This window comes from Juglans regia, chromosome 14, assembly GCF_001411555.2.
Source record: "Juglans regia cultivar Chandler chromosome 14, Walnut 2.0, whole genome shotgun sequence".
In the NCBI taxonomy this organism is placed as follows: Eukaryota; Viridiplantae; Streptophyta; class Magnoliopsida; order Fagales; family Juglandaceae; genus Juglans; species Juglans regia.
In genome coordinates, this window is record NC_049914.1 from 25,445,317 (window position 1) to 25,469,818 (window position 24,502).

The window sequence follows — 24,502 nt, forward strand, 5'->3', positions numbered from 1 at the left end:
GTAGAAATTAAAGTGAATTTATAAATTTTATGAAAGTATTTTAAATTGTTTGAATGTATGAAGTATATTGAGTTGTTGACTTTTGAGTATGTAATTGAAAAATGTATGAATCTCATAAATATTATATTGATTTTATTTTTAGTAATAAATATTATAATGATTTTATTATAGTAATTTTTTAATATTAATAAATATTGTAGTGATTTTATTTTATTTTTATATATAATAATGATAAATATTATAATGATTTTATTTTTAATTTATATATAATAGTGATAAATATTATAATAATTTTATTTTCATATATATATATAATAATGATAAATATTATAGTAATGTTATTTTTTATTTATATATTATAGTGATTTCATCTTTAATTTATATATAATAGTGATAAATATTATAGTAATTTTATTTTTTATTTATATATTATAGTGATTTTATTTTTTTTATATATGTTAATTTATATATTATAGTGATTTTATTTTTTATTTATATTTAATAGTGATAAATATTATAGTGATTTTATTTTTTATTTATATATAATAGTGATAAGTATTATAGAATGTTTGTGAATAGTTATGAGTAGAGATTGAAGTGGATTTGTGGGTCCCATTGAGAGTATTTCAAGTTATTTGGTATATGAAATATTTTCATAAATACGAGAATATTTGAAGAGTGTTGAGAAGACTTTACTACCCGAACGTAGCCTAGAGACATGCTGCACTTTCTGAAACTCGATCCGACTATATTCTAACAATACACAATATATTTACAATTAGAAAAAGATCAATATATTTACAATTAGAAAAAGATGAGAGATCTTGGAAATTAGTTTGGTGATGTAGCGTTCGGATATGTATTAATGTAGTTATATTGATTATGCAATTGGGTGAATTAATTCTTGTACTGAATTTATTTATTTTTAATTTTTATTTTAAGGCAAAAGTAGTTCTTGATTACGAACTTTAGAAAATTAATATGTAATTTTTTAATAATAAATAAATATTCAAATTATAATTAGAATTAAAATAAATAAAAAATTTAAAATTAATATTTTAATAGAATAGTTATAGATTTGTTGAATATATTATTTGATATTGTTAAAAAGTGATTAGTTAAATTTATAAAAATAATTTTCTTAATTAAATTTTGGTTAAAGTTTATTGAGGTCAGTAGCGCTCTTAGAGCACTCTCAATGTATTCTTTAGCTTATCTTTTAAAATACATCATCAAAATTCACTTTTTCTATTTTATGTACTGATTTTTACAATATGTCATCCATCAGCTTATCTATTTTTTCTCTATATCATTTAAATATATTTTTTTATTTTTTTAAATATTTCATTTCTACTAATAAATTTACAATATCCATATTTTTTTTATATTTACAATTTATATTTATATACAATGTAAAATAATTCAGTCGTATATACGTAAAACAAAAATATATAAGCCAAATAAAAATTAAAAATAAAATCAAATATGAAATTTTGGTTTAAAAATAATTTCAAGATATTTTTTAGAAGAAAATGAAATATATGTGTTTTAAATGATGAACAATAAAAAGAATTTACTTATATGATAAAAATTAAAGTAAATAAAAATGAAGAAATAAATGAAATATCAACAATAAAAAAATTTTTATAAGATGAATAGTACCCATTACATGTAACGGGATGTTGTAGCTAAATATATTTTACAATTCATTTTACATAATCAGATAAAGCTTCTTTTTAAAATAATTTTTAAAATTATTTATATTTTTTATATAATATAAAAGTCATAGGGAGTGCTCTAGAGGTACTTCTGCGAGAATCACAAAACTACATTTTTATTATATATATAATACGTACGTATAAGCTAGCTAGCTAGCTAGCTACTTTTGTCTGCCGATGCTAGTCGTCATGTCTAGCTCTAGCTGCTAGTATTAGGCGGCGTAATTTAATCAATATGAACAATTTATTTGAATTGAAACAGTACACTAAATATCAGGCCCTAGCTGGCATGTATGCATGGTACGTAGTCTATATATATATATACACACACACACACATAAGAGGGTGAAGATAAGTATAAAAACCGTATGTGATCGGAAGCAGATTCTGATATTCAATCGATATTCTGTACGTATATATAACGTGCATGCGACACAGTGTGTCTGATCAAGCTAGCTAGCAAGCCATGGAAATCAGAACATTAGCAATTATCACTCCATTTGGCATTGTATTCGTCTGCACAGGCATCATCGTTAATCTCATCCAAGTATTTTATTGCCTGCCAACTCCATATATCATTGATTAATTTCTTATAATGTATATATAGCTTTCAGCTCTGTTATCGATCCATTCTGTCTGTGTTTTCTTTTTTCTTTTTCTATTTTCATGGGGTATCTATATATATATTTATATATATAAGTATGATGATCTGACCGGCTGGGTTCTGAATTTTTACTTAGCACCGGCCTGTAATTTATAATCCTCCATCGATCGAAGGTTATATTTATATTTATATATAGATGATTTCTATATATCTTGTTTCCTTTTGTGATATTGGTATGCGTAAGTCATTATAAATATAAATGAATAATTCTATATACAATCGTGAAGTGCGTAGACGCCGTATAATCGTTTTGAAAACGAAATGAATCCACTATTAAAAAAGTATTTTTTTTATGCGAATTCTATATTTTATTTATTTTTTTAAAATAATTATGATCATGATAGCAGATATAGTTTCTTTTTGCCATATGGTACGTAGCGCCCAAACTATCATGAATTAAGACACATGATATATACTCTTAAGTTATACAAAAATAAATAAATAAATTACAATATTTGTTAATTAAGTCTATGTCGATCGGTATCGATCACTTATTTTTCGTCTATCTTAATGATTAGAATTATGTGATAATTTTATATATTTTATGGAAAGTTATGGTTAATTTAGTCTAGTGTAAAAAAAAGGATAGATTCATTAGATTGAATATATATCACACAAAAGAATAATGAAAATTAAGAAGTATATTATATAAAATTCACATAAGTACTGAAAATTAAGGAATTGCCACCCTCAATAATTAGATATATAGCACATATATATATATATATATATATATATAGTATTTTGCATGCAAACTTGCTTTCAAAAATTTAAATGTGTACGTACGTCCCAACTTCATAAACAGTTTTTTTATTTTTTTTTATTTTTAGATGTTGGTAATAAATTATTCCATTTTATAATTGTGTACTGATTTGGGCTTAAATTCAGGCCGCTTGCTTTCTTATTATTCGGCCTGTATCGAAGAATTTGTTCAGAACAATCAATGGAGCTGTTGCAGAAAATTTTTGGTTACTGATCGTTTGGGTTCTGGATTGGTGGTCAGGATTCACGGTACTTAATTATAATTAAGTTCCTGAGTACTGTACGATTCACGTCGACCATTATAAATGAAAACGTCTTGGTAATATTATTTTTTATAATTTATTATAAAATAGATCTAACGTGTTATATATATAAATTCATATTAATTTATAATTTTTTTTTTAAATTTTTTTTTATAATTATAACAGTTTTCTTTCTTTCTTTAACTCAATTTTTTTTATAGCTAGATCGAACTAGGTCTATGAATAAAACTATAGTTAATATCATATTTAACTCTATTTTGCAGTTTTCTAAATAGTTAATTACAACTAATTAATTAATTATTACATTGGCAGGTTCAATTGTATACAGATAAGGAAACTTATCGATTAATAGGTACGGTAAGGCAGCATGCATTGACATAATAATATATAAGGCGCGCGGTGCATGCATGCATGCAGCGAATTAATTATTATCCATTTTTTAAATGCTATTTTATTTATTTGGGAACTTAACTTTTGTTTGAGGTGTTTTCAGGCAAAGAACATGCATTTCTCATGCCAAATCACATGTGTGATACCGATATACTAATGATGTGGCTTCTAGCTCAGGTGCTATTAATTAATTATATATATGCTAATCATTCTCATGAACTGTATTAATATATATTCAATGTTAGCAATTAATATTGCATGTTTTCGAATGTATTGTATCATATTTTTAATTTTATTAATTCGAGAAAATAGTGGCTTAATTTAGAGCTAATTATCTTGTCTTTAAAGGCATTATGATCATCATCATGTTGTAAGAATGGAATTAATAAATTAATACCATCGGACGCCTGTTAGAGAATTAGCTATGGGTTGGTCTACGCCCACCATTGGGGGCTCCTGCTAATGCATTCTTTGTTTTTTTTTTTTTTTTTGTGCTTTATTTTTTACATGATTTTTTTTAACATCTTTAAATATTTCTTAAAAAAGAAAAAAAATTCACAGCATATTAAAAAATACTTGCTTAGGCACGAAGTAAAACAAAATTGAAAAAAAAAAATTACCCCCAGCAGTAAGCATAGCTTTTTCCATTAGCAATATATTCTGAGGAGTAGTAGTACTAGTACATACTACACGTAGGTACAATATATATTATATGTATTGAGTGTCAGTAGTCCTGTTTTATCATGTCTGATTTCTAACAAGTCTGATTATGTAAGTAAAATTATAAGTATAAATAGCATTTTCCATTTTCTCAAGTCTATCACGTTTAAATTAAAATGCATGTAAAATAAAGCTTGAATCCTCTTGCATGGCTGACTGTAAATGTTGCTGGTTACAGCGCTTCTGTTGCCTTCGTAGTGCACTAATGGTTGTGAAGAAATCTTCAAAATATCTTCCAGTAAGTTTTCAATCTTTCCAAAGTTCATATTATGATCTTGGGATCAATAAATTAAGTCTTCTAATAATGTTTGTCGCATCTAATGTGAAGCTGCGATGTCAATGCTTCATGAATATATAATATGGGTCAAATTAATTACAAAATCCAATTCCAGCTTAGCGCTTATGATCAAATTCATGTAACGTGTAACCTGTGCAGATTTATGGCTGGGCAATTTGGTTCTTTGGGTTTGTTTTTCTGGATCGAAGCTGGGAAAAAGACGAACAAAAACTCAAGGTGCAGCATGCATGCATGTTCATTAAACATGAATTGCATTTGGTTTTATAATTTGGGGGTAATTTTGCTATTCATATTCATATGTTTTAACTATTTTTTTTGGGACGGTTCGATGCTGCGCATGCAGTCAAGTTTCAAGGAGCTAGAGGATTTTCCTAGGCCTTTTTGGCTAACTATGTTTGTCGAGGGAACTCGAATGACCCCAGATAAGCTGTTGGACGCTCAAGAGTTTGCTGCTTCAAGAGGGTTGCCTGTGCCTAGAAATGTCCTTATCCCTCGCACCAAGGTAAATAAAATTAATATCTCTAGTACCATGCAAACCAACCAACCACCCAAAACATCAAAATCAAGTAAGTTGAAGCTATTGATCATGATTTGAGTCCCCTTTTTGAATTTGAGATCAGGGAATATTATATTATATTTCATGTCATGAATTAACCTGCGTACCTAATTTCTAAAAGCCTTTTAGTAGCGGCCTGTAGTTAAATATTATTTGTATACTTACTTTTAGCCACAATAATTTGTTCCTTTCAGGGTTTTGTTGCAGCAGTAAAATATATGCGCTCCTTTGTTCCAGCAGTTTATGATATTACAGTGGCTGTTCCGAAAGGTCATGCTGTTCCTTCTTTGCTGAGTGTTTGTGATCGGCAACCTTCCGAGGTAAGCTGCTGAGTTTTGATCAGTTTTTTAGAGCCATTGTATTATGAGATATATATATATATATATATATGTGCTCCAACTTTAAGTACAAACATTACATGTTATTAATTTGTAGGTTAAAATGCACATAAAGAGATATTCAATGAAGGAATTGCCGGAATCAGATGCTGCCCTTGCTCAATGGTGCAGGGATAGATTTGTGGAAAAGGTATGAACTTTTTAGCTCCTTCCTCAAAGGTTGTGGGTATGTATTTGATTTTCCAGAAATGAAGTTTCCGTGACATTTACTGTGATGTTTCATGCCACTGCATGTATCAGCAGGACTTCTTGGCATTTATCCCCCTGTTGTTTTTTCCTTTTTCCATACCAGGATGCAATGTTGGAAAAGTTTCGAGCTGAGGGAAGATTTGGGGACCAAAAAATTCCAGATGCTGGCCGGTCCTTGAAGGCAGTTCTTGTAAGATAAAAACTACTGGCTTGCTAATTATTCAAAAATAAATAAATATGTAACTACACTCCCTCAATTTTCTTTGTTACAACGCGAGCATGACTATATGTAACATTACTCTTTTTATTTTTTGATTGGCTTGACTTGTTTTTATATCATGTGCAGGTCGTCATCACTTGTTCCTGTATAACTTATTTTGGCATCTACAAATTCTGTAAAATGTTTTCCCTGCTATCCACATGGAAAGGAAATGGGATTTTAGCGGGTGGATTGGCCATTGTGGTGCTCCTTTTGCACATCTTTTTTGAATACACAAAGTTGCCTCAGAGAGCACTCGTTGCTGCTGAAACAAATGGGAAAAAAAACTGAACTAGAATAATATATATGCTGCCAGCTCACCATATAGATGCAATTCATGAGAATCCTAATTTTCATGTAAAGCATACAATGATATAGATGGAGCTAGCTGCAAACCTCTGGCTGTTTCATTTTTGTACCTCGTTGGAATAATATGCTTGGTCTTCTTCTATGCCTTGGTACCGTACGTGAATAATTTTGAGAGTTTTATTTTCGATGTTTAAGAAGTTCTTCGAAAGAAAAAATACAATATTGGTTAAAAGGAAATGATTTGTAGTATGTGTAAGTCTCGCACACTCCATTTGTATTCAATATTTGCAGAGAAAAATTTATCTCTTTGAGCAATATATAAAGTACTAGAATGCTAATCTCAAACTTAACTACTTGTCCATAACTATTAACATAAACCGATCAGAGGCTAAGTTATACCATGCATAAACAAAAGTAGGGTCCCTACAACATGGGCCCTCTCAAACCTCAAAAGAGAAGTACTTAGTACATATCATTGTAATATCCCAGTCCTCATCTCTTACTTTCCAAAATTTCTACAATCTCCTTCAATAACTTTGAATTGACTTCCATGAAGTGATTAGCTAACACGAAGTAATTCTCAATAGTGAGAAACTCTTCACAAAAAGGGGCCATAAAGGCTCAAGATTACCCTCCAAAATTCTCTCGATACCCTTCATTAACAGTATAGTAATATTTGTGTAGCTGTCTATCAGTCGGAAACGACACTTATAGTAAATTCAATACAATTCGGTTTTGGGCCTTTGGCCACGCCAACCTTAGCATGGTCCAGTGGTTCCATCCATCACTGCCACAATATCTACCATTCCGAAGGGAATGGTAGTTGGGATTATCAAGTGAGATTTAATTACAAATCTTAATAAATTAACAACTAAATTAAATTAGCAGTATACAGGTGCATGCATGATAGATAAAGACATGAATGCCGATGTGAATATGAATGAGAGTGACATGACTTGGTAAATAGCATGACACATGCTGATATAACTTGAAACTGACGTGGACGAAAAACTGACATCGACTAAACTGACATGACCTAAAACTGACGTGAATTGAAACTGTCATGAACGTGAACTTGGAATCTTGTTTAACAATTAATCTGGTTAATTAAAAGTGAAATGTGGATGCTACAGAGGTTCCCTTGAGTCGTGTGCTCTTGCAGATACCGCATCACATCACATGTATCTGCACCAGTTGTGAGTACATTAACATATGCATCACTTCATAGGTATATGCACCTGCATGAGTAGGTATAACAGGAAATTGAACTGCGGTTGGCACCACCGGTGTTGGTGCCTAACTTCGCTTCAGAAACTAATTATTTAGGTCACATTCGAAGCCTGTTGATCTTTACCTTGTCAACCCAAGAAATTTAACACTAGTTTAAACAGTGTAACAGATAATTTCATACTTGAAAATAAAACATGGCATAACATAACTTCACACACACACACACACACACACACACACACACACACACATACACATACATACACACACACAACCTAACCAATATGAATGATGGTTTCTTATCACCATACATACACAAATATCCTGAGAGTAAGTTAAATGCTAACTTATAGTAATTGTAGTGTAACGTAAATTATAGTGTAAAAAAAAAAGTTAGTTGAAATGAGATAATTTTTAAGGTTAGAATATCTCACTAAAGCTCATACAAACATAAAGACTCACTAACTTAAGGCTAAATTGCAAATTTACCCCTTTTTTTTCGTAGCAAAAAGGGGACGCGGGGGCGACCAGTGTAGTAACCCTCCCTGGATGTGACCATAGGAGCCCCTCCTCGCTGCAAAATATCCGATTTGAGCCATAGCTACTGCCCCAAGGGTGAGCTTGTTCCCACAACACCCCCAAAGTATCCAACTGGTCCAAAGCCTATCCCATGACCCAAAGACCAGGCTTTACTACCACAAGTGATTTCAACTTATGTCCTGACTCGAACTCATGACTCAAAACCATGAAATATTAGCTCATACCAACTAGACTACAACCTTTATGGTAAATTTACCCATTTATATGTGGGAAATTACAATTTTGCATCTAAAATAAGGATTTTGCATACTAACTCTAAATCTTAACAAAATTCACATTCCTTATGTAAATTTTTTCCTGATTCTAAATATCAAAATGGAGAAATTTAAAACAAATCAAAACTAGAAGAACTTCACTGTGGCCAAACCACTATAGGACAAAAATCAGTACTTTGTTGCATACTTGACCTTCAAATACACTTTCATGCTTAAACCGATTTCACCAATATCCAAAAATCATATCCTAGGTTCTAAAATCATACTAAGACATCAAAATATACATTTAATAAAAATCATAAACTCTTTATATCAATAAACATGCCAAAACAGTTTTGGTCAAAAAGATCAAATCATTGATGTTCTTAGTCTAACACTTTACAAATAAACTCCAAGGACTCCAAAAGTCCATAAACACACTCTTAGAATTTTTATAAATCAAACCTAATAAATAACATGCTTGAACAAATAATCAAAGACCACAAGGATCACAAAACATCATCCAACAAAATCGACTTGCAAACTAACTTCAAAACCGAGTACCACATGCTTTGATTTAGGTCAAACTACTAGATCCCAATTTCTCATGAAATAACCTTCAAGAAATATAATCATATACCTCATATTGAAGTTCAAAACTTTATCCAATCATTAAACCTAGAATCACATGGAAAAAGTTTCATTAAAACTTAACACATACCCGAAAGCCCCTAAATTGGTTCTAAACAAAATTTTGCATATATAAAATTATTCCATCAATATCAAAACCAATATTCACAAAAAATAAACTCCTAATACATAGATCTAAGCCTTAATAACATCATATGTGAATATCAAGACTATTGGATCTTGTTTCCATAGCAAAAGCCTTTAACTCCACTAAAACAGAAACTGTTTTGACACTTTCAGTTTTCAACTTTCCAAAATCATGTAAAACTCTTAACATGCAACAAATCCAAACCTAACTGGCATGTTAACATGTTAACTCTAAACCATAAAAATATCGGACCAAGATCTTGCCAAGAACTTCATAAAAAAAATTAAAGAATCACATACCATCCAGATTACAGCCCAGTATAACTTTTACATGCTTAAACAGACGTTTTACCAATCAAAATTCCACTAAAAAAAATATATCATTGGAAACTATAGTCAAATAGAAATATTTTATATGAAGAGTGTTTTGTGAGAATCTACTGACAAAGACTTCAAAAAAATAAAGCAAAAATCACCAGAAAAACTATCAGAAATCACCTCTAGAGTCTTCTCCAAGAAAGTGAACGGCAAGTGATCAAAGGGTGAAGGGCAAGCTATGGACGACTTACATAGGAGGATGGGCTTACTTAGAGTATTAGTAGTAGACTCAACAAAGGATGAGCTTACTTAGAGCATTATTAGTAGAGAATTCACTTTAATAAATTTAGCTAGTCATTTTTCAACAATATCAAATAACAGACTCTTCAAATCCATCATTATTCTATTAAAATATTAATTTTAAAAATTTTATTTATTTTAATTCTAATTGTAATTTGAATATTTATTCTTTATTAAAAAATTACATATTAATTTTCTAATGTTGATATTAGATTTTAAAAGAAAAATTGGCATCAACTAATCATAATATTGCAGAACTAGAACTTGAGGCATTCCAGCAAGATGATGCCATGTCATTGAAATGATGATTGATGGAGACTGGCCGCCTTCTATAGTTGAGTTTAGGATTTGGGCGCTTCGTGCTTTTGAGACGAATATGAATTTTATGCCAAAATAATATTTTGCCAACACTTGGACTTAACAGATTTGGCCAATGAAAATGATCAAAGTTAAAAATATTGTAGCTTAATTTGTTGAGTCCAATACAATGAGTTTTTATGCAATCTAGTTAAACTTTGGCCAAGATATAACTTTGTTGAGTCCACTGCTAGTGCTCTCTGTGGCCAAGTTAAATCAATTTGATGGGAGGTTGGCAGCCAAAAGTGGTGAAAGTCGTGTGCCATACATTCCATGGTTTTGAGTTGCCATTGGCCACGAAGGGTGGTGGTTTTGGGGTTGCTTTTTGGCCTGCCATCCAAGCACTATTTAGGCTGACAAGTCATCTATAGGACAACCTTGGGGGTTGAGGGAAACCTCCTCAAGAAGCCTTGCATTGGTGGTGCATTTAGATGGGCCAAAATGGGCCTCATTTGGGGTTGCAATAGGATTTGGTTCAGAGTTTCAGTTTTTGTCAAGCCTAAATCCAATTTTTCTTGGCCTAATGAAATTGCTATGGTATAAAATAATGGGTGAGAGTGTAATGATATGAATTCTATTGTTAATAGCGTGTGGAAGTGATTTAATCAAGTGATTAAACACTAAGCTAAAATCAGTCAACACTTAGGGTTTGGGGGTAACCATTTGGGATTTGGGGAAACCGTTTAGGGTTTCGGTTTCACCAAAGTTTTGGGGTTTCAATTGGATCTCAAAAGCTTAGGATCTCACTAGGGTTGAAACTCTATTTAGTTGGCATAAAATGAATGGTTGGATGAAATAGTATTTAGATTAGATGGCATGATGACAATGCTTGAGTTTCCTTCATTTCCTTCACATTTTCATCTCATAGTTTCTTTTGGTGACAAGTGTCATATACTATTCATCTAGTGTGACTAAGATCTTGCCATGTGTCCGGATGTAATTTCTTTAGACTGATTTGGACAATCCACACTATGATTTGAAAACGATTGGACTGATTGCTAACACTGGTGTTACTATTCATTTCGAAAATTGTGAAAATAAATTTGCACCATAAAATCCTAAATAATCCTACAAAACTAGGAATTCAATTCGTTTCATGAATTTTGACTCCTTAGTGCATTGAATAAATCAAAACACATTTTTGAACAATTTTTGTCCAGAAAATAAAAGTCGTTTTATTGTTCGTAAAATCCTAAATATTCATCTGAGACTAATGAACCGTTTCTCATTCTCACAATCCTAAGTACTTTAAATAAATAAAATCACGTTTCTGACACTAAAGTGGGTAAAAAATTGATTATGCTGACAGATTAAAACTTTCATGATTACTCGATTCGTGAGACCTTTTCGGGATTGTCACAAAATTTCTAAAGATTAAAAAGTTCTTCCAATAAATTTCTTGTGGGCTGTTATATAATGCATTTTTATTTATATAATTTCCTTCATATAGAGCAAGAAACAAGGGGTCAATTTCAAATTTATTGGGAGCAATAAATGTCCCATTAACACTATATTTAAAATTATCAGAATTGACATATTTTACTTTAATTTTCATTAATTAGATTTACAGATAACACCGTCGTTCACTCAAGACCATAAAATCGATGAATGAAAAATAGATTTCATTCATGCATGCCGCACACTAATATTAACAGGACTACACATTACTATTTTTTGATAAATTGTGTAAGTTTCAATTGTTCTGGATGTAAAATATTAAGAGTCATGCTATGTACAGTCTCAAATGGGGACTCTCCTTGCAGTCCTCATACGTGCGTATGTGATTCTCAAGTGAATGACCATACTACCCATGAAAACCATCTTCTATCATAGTGAAACACAAAACCAATAAACTTGCCTTTGAACAACTGAAATCTGAAAAACAATATTTCTCTCCTCTCTCCAATCTGTTGAATGGAGTTGTAGTTCTCTTCTTTCTCCACTACTATCGGCATCCCATATTCCTGTGTCCGTAGACTCTGATGTTTTTCTCTTCAACCCATTCCCGTGTTTCCATGTTCGACCACTGTAGTCTCCTCACAACATTTTGAGCTCTGAGATTTATCTCGTTTATCATAATGGAAAAATAAATAAATAAATAGATTATGTTATGCATCTGGTAGAATAATAGTGTAATTGATAAAAGATGTAAGGATGAATGTAAATGAACAGAGAATTAATGAAGAAGATGATGGATGAGACTCACGGCAACTTCATAAGCTTGAGTTTTCGAGGAATCCAAAGCCTCCCAAGAGTAGAGATTGCAAATATTCAATATTCTAGAATGATCCTTTTCTTCCCCTTCCTGCACACATAATCTACATGATCCTAACAAACTTAACATAAAATGACTAAAACACCCTTACAGCAGACTGCTGTTAAACATATCATTTTGATTGAAAGTAGTAAAAAAACTACACCATTTAAAAACCCATCCCTTTGCCTACTAACTCAAATGACGTCGTAGCCCTCCCATACAAACCGAACCGTTTAATGACCCTAAAATCCCCTTGCAGCCTTTGCAAGCTTCATTTTGCCCTAATCTTCTCTCTCTTTGTCTTCAACCTCAAAGTCAAGGTCCTCCATTTTTTTCTTCTACCATGCCTCGATCCCCTTCCTTGAGCCCCTAACACTCTCCCCTTCTTATAAGACCTTGCCCACAAGGTGTGGGTACAAGGTCCTAAGCCTCCACAAGCTCTCTTAGGTGGTGTCCTCCGCGGGAGCCCCAACCCATTTGACCAAAACTTCAGTCACGGCACTGTGGCCCTATGCTTCATTCGGCGTTCCAAGATCATCTCTAGCTTAGGTATGACTTCTCCTGACTCATTTGTGGGCGGTAAAATAGGAATGGGTTGAATACTCTCATTGATCTTCTTCTTTAAGCAGGAGATGTGAAAAAGGGGATGGATCTTAGATGTGGGTGGAAGATCCAGTCGGTAGGCCACATATCCGAGCCTTTCGACCACTTTGAATGGCCCATAGAAACGGGGAGCCAGTTTCCAATTGTGGCACACGATCGCTAACTTCTGTTTCTATGGCTAAAGTCACAGGTAAACCCAGTCTCCTTCATTAAACTCTCTTTTGATTCTCTTCCTGTCTACATATATTTTCATTCGGTCTTGTGCTGCCTTGAGATTGTTCTTCAAACGTTCCAAAATATGGCTTTTGCTTCTCATGATTTGATCAACTATGTCATTGTTTAAAGTGCCGGGTATATAAGTAATTAGCCTTGGGGGTGGGTACATGTATAGAGCCTTGAAAGGCGACGCCTTTGTAGAGCTGTGATAGCTGCTATTATACCATTACTCTACGAGCGGTAACCACTGTCCCCATGTCTTAGGCTTCTGACCTGCATAGCTTCTCAAGTAACCCTCCAGACTTTTATTCAAGGCTTTGGTCTGACTATCACTCTGGGATGGTAGGCCGAGCTAAAATTTAGTGTAGTTCCTTGAAGAGTGAACAAACTCTTCAAAAATGAGCTGAGGAACATAGGGTCACGATCCAACACAATAGTTCTTGGGAACCCATGTAATTTAAAAACTGAGGATAGAAACATCTGAGCCACACCCTGGGCTGTATAGGGATGAGACAGAGCCATAAAATGGTCATATTTCATGAACCTGTCCACCATCACAAAGATCACATCACAGTAGCTCCCTTGGAATTTGGAAGTTCCTATTTGAAATCCATAGAGATGCCAATCCATACTTGTTGGGGTACGATTAATGGTTGGAGTAGACCAGCTAGAGGGATTGCTTCATATTTAACGGCTTGGCACACCTCACATTCTTGCACACACCTTTTAATGTCTTTTTTCATTCCAAACCAATAAAAATCCATTTTTGCTCTCTAATAAGTCTTGAGGTAACCAGAATGACCAGCCATTAGATCAGTGTGTATGTAATGGAACACTTTTTTAACAAAAGGTATCTCGAGTACTAACATCAACATTCCCTTTTTCACAAGCAACCATTGCACAACATAAATTCCCTTAGGAACTTCTTGCGGTTCCCCTGCCTTAGCCAACCAATCTGAAAACTCCTTAGACAACTGGTAACTCATCTTTAATTCCTCCACCCAATCAAGTTTTGGAAAGGAGATGTGTGCCAATACTCCTTCCTTGAATAATCTTCTTCCCCTTTTCGAGAAAGAGCATCAGCAACTCTATTCTCCTGCCCTTTCTTATATTCTATCTTAAATTCATACCCATCAATTATGAGCCATTTTTGTTGTGCTTCCTTGCCTACCCTATATTCTAGCAGAAACTTTAGGGTTTGTTTATCTGTTTTCACTATGAATGATTGCCCCAGTCGATAGGGGCGCCACTTCTCGACATCAGTCACCAAGGCTAGTAATTCCCTCTCATAAGTGGAGAGGATAAGCGCCTTACCCTTCAACATTTTGCTTAGGAAGGCTATAGGTTGCCCGGACTGCATCAATACAACCCCAATGCCCTTCCTACTAGCATTGCACTCAATGGTGAATGGGCATGTGAAATCCGAGAGTTTCGGTACAAAGTGCTGAGTAACCACTTCCTTCAGCTTCACAGAAGCTTGCTCAACTTCTTTGCTCCAAAAGAACCCATTTTTCTTCAAGAGACTTGTTAGTGGGGCTGCTAGCATACTATACCCCTTAATGAACTTTCTGTAATAGCCTGTTAGGCTTATGAACTCTCTCAAGGCCTTGGTGTTTTTAGGAGTGGGCCATTCCAACATTGAAGCAATCTTGTTCAGATCTGCCTTTACTCCCTTGGTAGAAATAATGTGATCGAGATAATCCACTTCCTCCACCTCGAACCCACACTTGGACAGCTTTGCGTAAAGCTTGTGATCTTACAGCAAGTCCAGTACTTGTTTTAGGTGAACCAAGTGTTCCTTCTAGCTACTACTATATACTAAAATATTATCAAAGAACACCAGTACAAATTTACGTAAATATGGCTTAAAAACAATCGACCCAAGGGTCTCTAACTAGTTCACCCCAAATCCACCCAACTCAAGAACTTAAACAGATGGAGAAAACTGAGTACTTTGCATTTTTAGGAGAACTGAATCACAATGACCCTCACTTGGCCCTTTTTGAGGACTAATTCACCTTAAACTTGGCCCTTTTTGCTATTGCTGGGTCTAAGAAGTTATGAGAGCACCCTGAGTCCACCAGAATCACCACTCGTTCTCCACTAATTTTTTCCAAAAGTCTCATCATACTTGGGCTGGGGGTTCCAACTATTGCATTCAAAGAAATTTCAGGCTCCACCTCTACCTTGGGTTCCACATCCACTTCTTCCAGCACCTGATTTTCTTCAATTTCATTGTTCATTTGCTCATCTACGACATCCTTATAATCATGCAGCAAATAGCATTTTGGAGACTTACACACATGAGCCGGGTGCCACTTTTCGTCACAGTGGTAGCATAGTCCTTTTCTATGCGTTTCGTCCATTTGTGTAGAAAATTTTTTCCTTGCAGGTACCATGGGCTTGGACCACTTACTGCTCCCTTCAGTGGACTGTCCATATGAAGTGTTACTAGCAGTGGGTAAGACCCCATTTTCATTCCCTATGTTTTGGCTTTTTCTTGTACTGGTGAGATACTCCTCCTGTATTTTGGTCAATTCGAAGGCCTCATTTAAACTGATTGGATTAAACATCTTCAATGGTAGGCGAATTTCATCCCTTAACCCACTAATGAAGCGGCTGAGTGCACATTTGAAAGGCCCTTGAGCCTGTTAGATAGTGCTTCAAATTGTGTTTTGTAAGCAGCCATTGTTGAGGTTTTTTTAGCCTCATCAAGTCATCGTAAGCTGTTGGGCCAAATCTGATTTAGAGAGCTCGGGTAAAGGTCTCCCAGCTGGTGAAGTGCCCACTATCCCATGCATCTTGATACCAAATAAGTGACTCCCAATGCATGTGATATGTAGCCATTAATAGACGTTGTGTTGGATGTGTTTGATAAAATTCAAAATATGATTTGCCTTGAATACCCAACCTACTGAGTTGTCTCCATCGAACTATGGAAAGTCTAATTTAATGCCTCTTGCCGATGCTCTTCTAGGATCATTTCCCTCCAAATCTCAGTTTGACTTGTTTTTTGGTGGTGGTAGAGGGTGCTGGCATTCAAGGCGTTCAAACATGGTGTGTAGCATGTCTAAGATTTGGTATACCAGCTCAATGAGGTTCTGGATGGTCTGGTCTTGTTCTTCATACTTGCGTTGCTTGCTGTCTCGTTTTGATTTGGTGTTGTCGGCCATATGGATCGAAGGCTCTGAGATACGAATTGTTATGAATCTGGTAGAATAATTGTAACACTCCGATCCCGAAGTTCTGGAGAGTTAACTTTTAATACTTAAAATTAACTTAAATAGCACAACTATAAAATTCAGAAAATTCCATAAAATATTAATTCATTTAATCAATCCAAAAATCTAAGTTCCTCCATGGCGACAATAAAGAAATTTCCAATAACATAAATTAGAAATTCTCCAAACTCTCGAAAACATCATCAACTCATCAAATCAAATACTCGAAAAATAAATCAGTTTATTAACTACAACTCTCAAATAAGCATTTGTGCCCCCAGACACTTATTCCACTACGATCATCACACCTTGCTAAACTTTCTACTCTTGTTCTCCAGCTGAACCATCAAAATTATCTAAAAAATAATTGGAGATAAGGGGTGAGTTATCAACAACTCAGTAAGCAGATGACATATACTAGTGTGTAAACATGAGCATTTACAGAGTTCGGAATGCAGAACAAAAATATTTTCTTTCAGAATGCAGAATCAGTATAATGTTTTCAAAATGCAGTGTCAGAACATGTTATCAAAAATATCAGAGCGAAAGTTCAAAAATATTCATAATCAAAATCCCTTTGGCATAGCATAAACTGAAACATCACATCTCATCTTATCATATCAGAAGAAATACCATGTTTAACCTCCGTGGTAGGATGTGCAAACCCCGGTAGCTAACCGAGCTGAAACAGAATGTGAATATTCCCCTTATTCATTCTCAGAGCCCCGAGTGTGCACATAGGAAAGACCACACAAAAAGTCACTTTATTTCCAAAGTGGGTGCACCAGAAACAGAAAAGTTGGTACCAACCCGAACAGAGGCCACAGTTTTACACCAGTGGTGAGGTCAGAATGGAACAGAAACAGAATGTTATGCCATAGGTTTTTAGAAATCACATAAGATCATATCAGAGTACAGAAAATCTTCAGAATAGAATAAAATCATATCACAACATAATTTATGCACAAATTTCATATTTGCTCTCTTTTTTCAAAGTTCAGAAACAGAATGTAAAAAATAAGCTAATGTCTACACCAGTCATGACAGAAAATAATTTATTCTTAAACAGAATCTTATGAGTAATGTAGAACAAATAACTGAGGTAGTTCAAATTTCTTTTCAAAATCAAATATGTATATTTTCTAAAAATAACTTCAGCTCATTTTATTTTAATGCTAAGTCTTGCATAAGAGCCCCGTTTACCTGAACTTTTTAGCTTTTTCGGAATTCCTCAAAAACGTCGAACAATAATTAATCGTCACCTATAAAATAATCACGTAATTCTCGTAAATTTTCAATTAATCTCCTATTTCGATATTTAATCCTAAACTTTTAAATAACCTATTTAATTCCACAAAACCTAAAATTCTCATCATTCCCAAAATATCATCATTCTCTAAATTTCCTTTATATCAATCAACATTTAAGATAAGTACTAGTAAAAATTTCATAAAAAAAATTGCTTTAATCATAATTTAAATGTTAAAAATAAAATTACACACTTACTGTAAAAATAATTTCTACCAATAGTACAAAATAAACATCCTATTTATTATTGAAAACAAATTATAAAGTTTAATACTAAATAATATAATTATCCCAAAATATTTTAGAATTAAACTATAACTATTTTTAAATAGACTAAATCATATCTAAAGTGTAAAAAAAAAAAATAACATTACACTAATATTATTCTCTCTTTAAAATAAATCTTTACTTAAATAATATGTTAAAATACTTAAGTAATTTTCTGTAATCCTAAATATATAAGAGTGTACTAATACATAATAAATTTTAAAAGCCCGTTAATATAACATGTGTTAAAGGGTATTACGGTAATTTCATTTAATTCCTTGAAAACTAACCAAAAACAAACCTACGTAAATCAACATAACATGCACGACAAGAAGTTACCCAAGGGAAATCGAGGCACGCGTCGAGGGTGAGGCGCGACGGGGCTGGCTGGAGGGACTACGGTGGTGCAGCAGAAGAGTAGGAGCACGGCGAAGCTTCCGTCGAGCAGCACTGGGTACGAGAGAAAGAGAGGGAAAGGTGAGCGAAAGAGGGCGGAGAGAAAGGAGGGAGTAACTGAGGGAGGTACTCACCGTGAGGGGGTGCTATGGCTGGGGTGGCCTGAGGGTCTCACAGCCAGTGATTGCTGCTGCTTTTATGTTGGTTTCCGGCGTGAAAGATGGTGGTTTGCAGTGGCTTGCGGTGGAATAACACTGAGGGAGAGAGAGTTGTACGCATCACGCGGCGTGCATGGGGCTTCGGACGGTGGCGCTGGACATCACTGGGCAGTGGAGGCTTGCTTTTCAGCGTAGTGTGATGGCAGTGGCGTCGAAGTTGAGGGGGCTGACGACGTGGCTCATGATGGGGATGCTTCCCCTGTTTCGGCGTGTAAAAACAGAGTCCTTCACGTCCCAAAGCGTATCAGCGGCTTGGTGCGGAGGTGCAGGGCAAAGCAGTAGCAATCATGGTGGTTTCCATCGTGCGGGATGTGGTTCGAGTGTTTCAGGCTGGGCTCGGTCGTGGCAGTGGCTGGGGTGCTGCGCGGTTGTCTTCGCGTTGCACTACGGTGCAGTGGGTGATCTGTGCAGCGGCTCCAGGGGTTATACCGTGTTGTGTTACGAGCTTGGCTCGTTTGGGGTAGTGGTTCAGGTACTGCACAACTGCGCTATGGGGAAGGGCTCACGGTGAAGGAGGCTGAGGTGTGAAAAAGAAGAAGCGGCAACTCTAGGTTTTTGTTGGGGATGAAGAACGGGCAAATATATAGATGACTGGATGACCAAAAAAAAAAATAAAACCCTTGAGAGTCGAGAGAGAGACGTGTGTGCGGATGTGTCGTGTGTGTGCATGGAGTGGATGAGAGAAAATCTTACGAGAGTTAAGAAATAAAGATCGAGAGAGAAGAAAATAAAATAAAACATGCGGGAAAAAAATAAACATGTGAAGAAAAATAAAATAGAATAAACTAAAACAAAATAAATAATAATAAATAAATAAATAAATAAATAAATAAAATGAGCTTGATTGGGTCCGGATGTTACACTAATAGTGTAATTGATAAAAGATGTGAGGATGAATGTAAATGAATAGAGAATTAGTGAAGAAAATGATGGATGAGAATCACGACAACTTCATAACCTTGGATTTTCGAGGAATCTGAAACCTCCCAAGAATAGAGATTACAAATATTCAAGATTCCAGAATGATCATTTTCTCCCCCTTCTTGTGCACATAATCTGCATGATCCTAACAAACTTAACATAAAATGACTAAGACACCCTTACAATAGACTGCTGTTAAACACAACGTTCTGATTGAAAGCAGTAACAAAACTACACCGTTTAAAAACCCATCCCTTTGCCTACTAAGTCAAACGACACCGTACCCTCCCAAACAAACTGCACTGTTTAATGACCCTAAAATCCCCCTGTAGCCTTCGCAAGCTTCATTTTGTCCTAACCCTCTCTCTCTTCCTCTTCAACCTCAGAGTGAATGTCCTCCCTTTTGCCATGCCTCGATCCCCTAACAGATTACAAAAAATTGATCAAATTTTCTGCTTGCTCTAAATATCAGGATTTTTAAAGTTCAAAACTCTACTTGTCTTTCCTTTGCCAAAATTTCCTAGAAAGCAAAAGAAATGGAACCAGCAAAGAACTATTATTTATTTTATATAACGAGCCCCCTTTGCCAAAGATCTGACAAAAAACACCACCAATTTCATATAATCCAATTCAAAAAGTAATAAATTCACATTACAATGATAAGCTATCAAGTATCCCTGTAACCTACATGCCTTTTGACAATGATCAACCTCAATTGCCCTCTCGAATTCCACTAAAGAACCCTAAACATCACCCTTGAGGAAAAGCAACATTCCTAGTAGAATGGCCACACTGGCTTCACGTGCATGGTTACCATCGGTCAAAGCATCCCAGATTCTAGAAACTGAAGGAAGGAACAATCTTCTGGATAATGTTGGTGGTGGGGTATCGTGGCTGTGAATTCCTGAAGGAATGATGGTGAAGAAGAGTGACTTAGAGTGAGTATTGAATGGAAAAGGGCATGAGGGTACAAAGGGAGTGAAATGTGAAGATAGGGGCAACGACTTTGAGCTAAGGAAGGGGATGGGGTCTCGCGCTGACAAAGGCGACGGTGATCTTGATATGAAGGGGACAATGTGTTTCAGCAAGAAAGATAGGAGAGTAGGGACGATGTGTTTCAGCAGGAAAGATAGGAGAGTAGGGGACGATGTGTTTCAGCAAGGAAGATACGAGAGTTCTGCGGTGTGAAGGGCCACAGGGCTCGTTTGTTTTCAGAGATGAGTTTATATTAAAGTTAAAAAGTTGAATAAAATATTGTTAGAATATATTTTTTAATATTATTGTTGTTTTGAGATTTGAAAAAGTTGAATTGTTTATTTTATTTTATGTGGAGATTTGAGAAAGTTGTAATGATGATGTGAGATAAGATGAGATGTTTTTGGAAAACAAACAAGGCCTTAATGGCGACACTGTCTTCACAATTAATAAAACGGTGTGTTTCTGGGTCATGTGCGGGTAGTCCTAGGATTGCATAAAGAAATTTTCAAATATTAAACGCAATAACATGGTTAATGTTACATGCATACTATGCCATCATCCTGTTTAGATCCTTTAGAATTCTTGTCCGAATTCTAGAGTCAGTAAAAAAAATAAGATACATAAAGTGAGGCTGATGTCTTTTATTCTAGAGTCCGACTAGCTGTACATGCCATTCCCAACTGCAACTCAAGCTATTAACAGACTTGATCACGGACAGAGCATCCCCTTCAAAGATGGCCTTGGTCCAATTAAACTCAGCACACACCTTCAGAGCTTCCCACAAAGCATACAACTCAGCAGTAACACTAATGCTCAAACCTTCCATTGGCTTACAAAGGGATAACAACACTTCACCCTCCTCATCCCTCACCACTACTCCCAGTCCCATCCTTTTCTTGTCTGAATTCATAGCTGCATCCCAATTAATTTTTACAAATCCCTTATTAGGCCTCTTCCATCTAGCCACTCTTCGATTCATTTGTCTTACATTTCGATCAATACCCCTATCCACCTGTTCTTCTTTGTACTCTACCAGATTTTCTTGAGCTTGTATGAACAACTCAGTAGAGCTTTAAATCTTTCTTAAAAAACATAGATATTTCTTCTCAGTCAAATATTCCTCATCACAGTAGTTTTTTAACTTCTCTACCATAAATTGCCACAGTCCCAAAAAATCACCTCCTTAATAAATAGTTGAAAACCTATTTCACATGTCTATCTCTCTGCCATTCTAAAACTATACTTTAAAGTTTGGATAAAAATCCTAAAGAAATCCAAATCTACATTTTAAAATGATAATGTAATTAATTCGGAGAAGTTGCCATCGTCACGCCCTTAGCGTTGGAACCAGCTTAGGCTTAAGGCAACTCAAAACGACAACCGAACTTCAACTTTGTCTTTGACTTTGGAGTTTTCCACAAAAAAATACTATATCGTCGACATGACGGATTTGTTTTTCTCACTAACCATATTACATTACCAAAGGTTAGGATTATCAAAATCATGTACTGGGCTACAACATATGTTTATTATTATATTATTATTATTATTATTAATGAGAAAATATTGAAAGCACAAGTGATCATCATGATGTGGAATAATGTGTAATTATTAATTTTTTTTATATATAATTTTATAAAGAGTATGTAGCCACACACATAATGGCTCCGTCTCAAATTTATTAATCAGTCTTCACTTATGAGCGATGAATACCGTAGTAACATCATTACACTTGAGGGCTTACATGATAAACGTTATAAATTAACATAAAACCAAGTGACAAAATAAATAAAAAAACTAAAACAAAATCTAAAAAGCCTAAGCCAAACAACTAAAAAAATTCAAAAAAACTAAACAAGTATGAAGAAAGCAACAACAAAATCAAGAAAAATATTAGCGACAACGTAACGAGAGAATACCCAACTTGTTCAAGCGAATTAGACGTCTCAGCAACCTCGACACTTCCCCAATCACTTGCTACTCCATGTGATGACCAAGCGAACCATACTTAGCAAGCCAATCAACAGTTTTATGTGCCGGTACCTAATCATAATTAATTATTAATTAAGTTTTGGACACGAATTTCAAAGCTTCATGTATCGGTACCTAATCATGCACTTCTTTCCTCCACATTTAGCTTTTAAATTACCTAAAGACTTTTATTAATGACGGCTCTTGATCTAGACCTTTAATTCCTCCAATAATTAAAATCAACTCACCTGGCTAGGTAGGACAGTTTTATTTTTGCAGGCTCTATCCCCTGTTTATTTTATCAACATTAATCTCTCGCCATTTTATGATGTCGTATTTAATAATTTGAGACTATTTATTATGTTTTAACTGTAAATAAATTATTTAATGCCACATAAAAAAAATAATGGAAAGATAATAGTAAAAACCATGATAATAGAAATACTAATTAATCTGATAATTAATCTTGCATTTTCCTGAGGTTTAAATTTAATAAGATGATTTTTTATTTATATCGGTATATTCACAAGCATAAATCTTAAGCTGTCAAGAAGCTGAGCAACCATGATTATTCAAATAGATATCATTACATAGACTCGATGCATCTTGGTGCTTAATTTAATAACATGCATGGACCAGGCAATTGATAGTGATATGTAGCTCTATTTATTTATTTTTTGAACTTTTTCTGAAGAAATGAATGGCAAATCTGGAAAAATAAGCTGGTACGCCTGCAGGACCTGTTCTGCATTGCAAATTGGAAATGTCCCACTTTCACCGACTCTGTTGCTGATGCTTATAAAACCCAAAAACAAAAAATAAAATTAATAAAAAACAAGTGTATATATTAAAGTCGACGCCAGTACATATGTCGTCCAGTCTAGAAACTCAAAATCCACAGCGCGTGTTAGGTATTAATTTTCATTAATTTCAACACAAGCCAAAGTAAACAAAGATCAAACATGAACCCATTTTCACATTTAGGGTTGTTGATGGAGTCAAGTCTTTACATAAATGTATTCTTTTTAATCATTATCAATATTGGTGCCTGCACAGATAATCTAGACCGTTTCAAGGCATTACAGGGATCCCATTATTCTTGTATTTCTATTAAAGAAATGAAATGAAATGTTCAACTTCATGTATAATTGGTTAGTTCAAGGTTGAAAACTTCATCTAGTACTAAAAAACATGCTGATCTGCTTATTGAAGGTTTGGCTATATAAAGTGGGAGCCTCTGCTCAGTGCTCCTCATTCAAAAGTAGTTCAGATCTTCAAGCCATAAAACACAACTGTGGGAGTTTCGTGTTTACTAAAAAATGGCCAATTTCTGGCCTCGCCTGGTTTATGCAGTGGCAGTATTCATACTGGCCACCAATGTAGCAGCCGATGATGATGATTACAGGCCTTACATTTACAAGTCCCCTCCCCCGCCATACTACCGCTACAATTCACCATTGCCTCCATATTACAAGAAGTCTCCACCATATTACTACTATAAGTCACCGCCACCACCATCACCATCTCCTCCTCCTCCCTATATTTATAAATCTCCACCACCACCATCTCCATCACCGCCTCCACCTTACATTTACAAATCCCCTCCTCCACCATCTCCATCACCTCCTCCTCCTTATATTTATAAGTCACCACCTCCTCCTTCTCCATCTCCACCTCCTCCTTATGTCTACAAGTCACCACCTCCTCCTCCATACATCTATAAATCACCGCCACCACCCTCACAATCTCCTCCACCTCCTTATATTTATAAGTCACCGCCTCCACCATCTCCCTCACCTCCCCCTCCATACATCTACAAGTCACCACCACCTCCATCACCATCA

At 34.7% G+C, this 24,502-nt stretch overlaps 2 protein-coding genes across 2 annotated transcripts in view; both read left to right on the forward strand.

Moving 5' to 3' along the window:
* Positions 1–2,065: 2,065 nt before the first annotated feature.
* On the forward strand, positions 2,066–6,841 carry LOC108998708 (1-acyl-sn-glycerol-3-phosphate acyltransferase PLS1-like). The gene is made up of 11 exons (XM_018975369.2): positions 2,066–2,265; positions 3,271–3,393; positions 3,720–3,759; positions 3,901–3,974; positions 4,696–4,755; positions 4,954–5,031; positions 5,159–5,317; positions 5,566–5,691; positions 5,807–5,899; positions 6,062–6,148; positions 6,305–6,841. Exons 1-11 carry the CDS (start codon positions 2,185–2,187, stop codon positions 6,506–6,508), a joined length of 1,125 nt encoding a protein of 374 aa, XP_018830914.1. The 5' UTR covers positions 2,066–2,184; the 3' UTR covers positions 6,509–6,841.
* A 17,018-nt stretch (positions 6,842–23,859) lies between these two features.
* Positions 23,860–24,502, forward strand: part of LOC108998742 (extensin-2-like) — a 7,807-nt gene continuing 7,164 nt past the window's right edge. The window contains exon 1 of the mRNA XM_035685648.1: positions 23,860–24,502. Coding sequence (XP_035541541.1) covers positions 23,978–24,502 — 525 coding nt within the window. The 5' untranslated portion in view covers positions 23,860–23,977.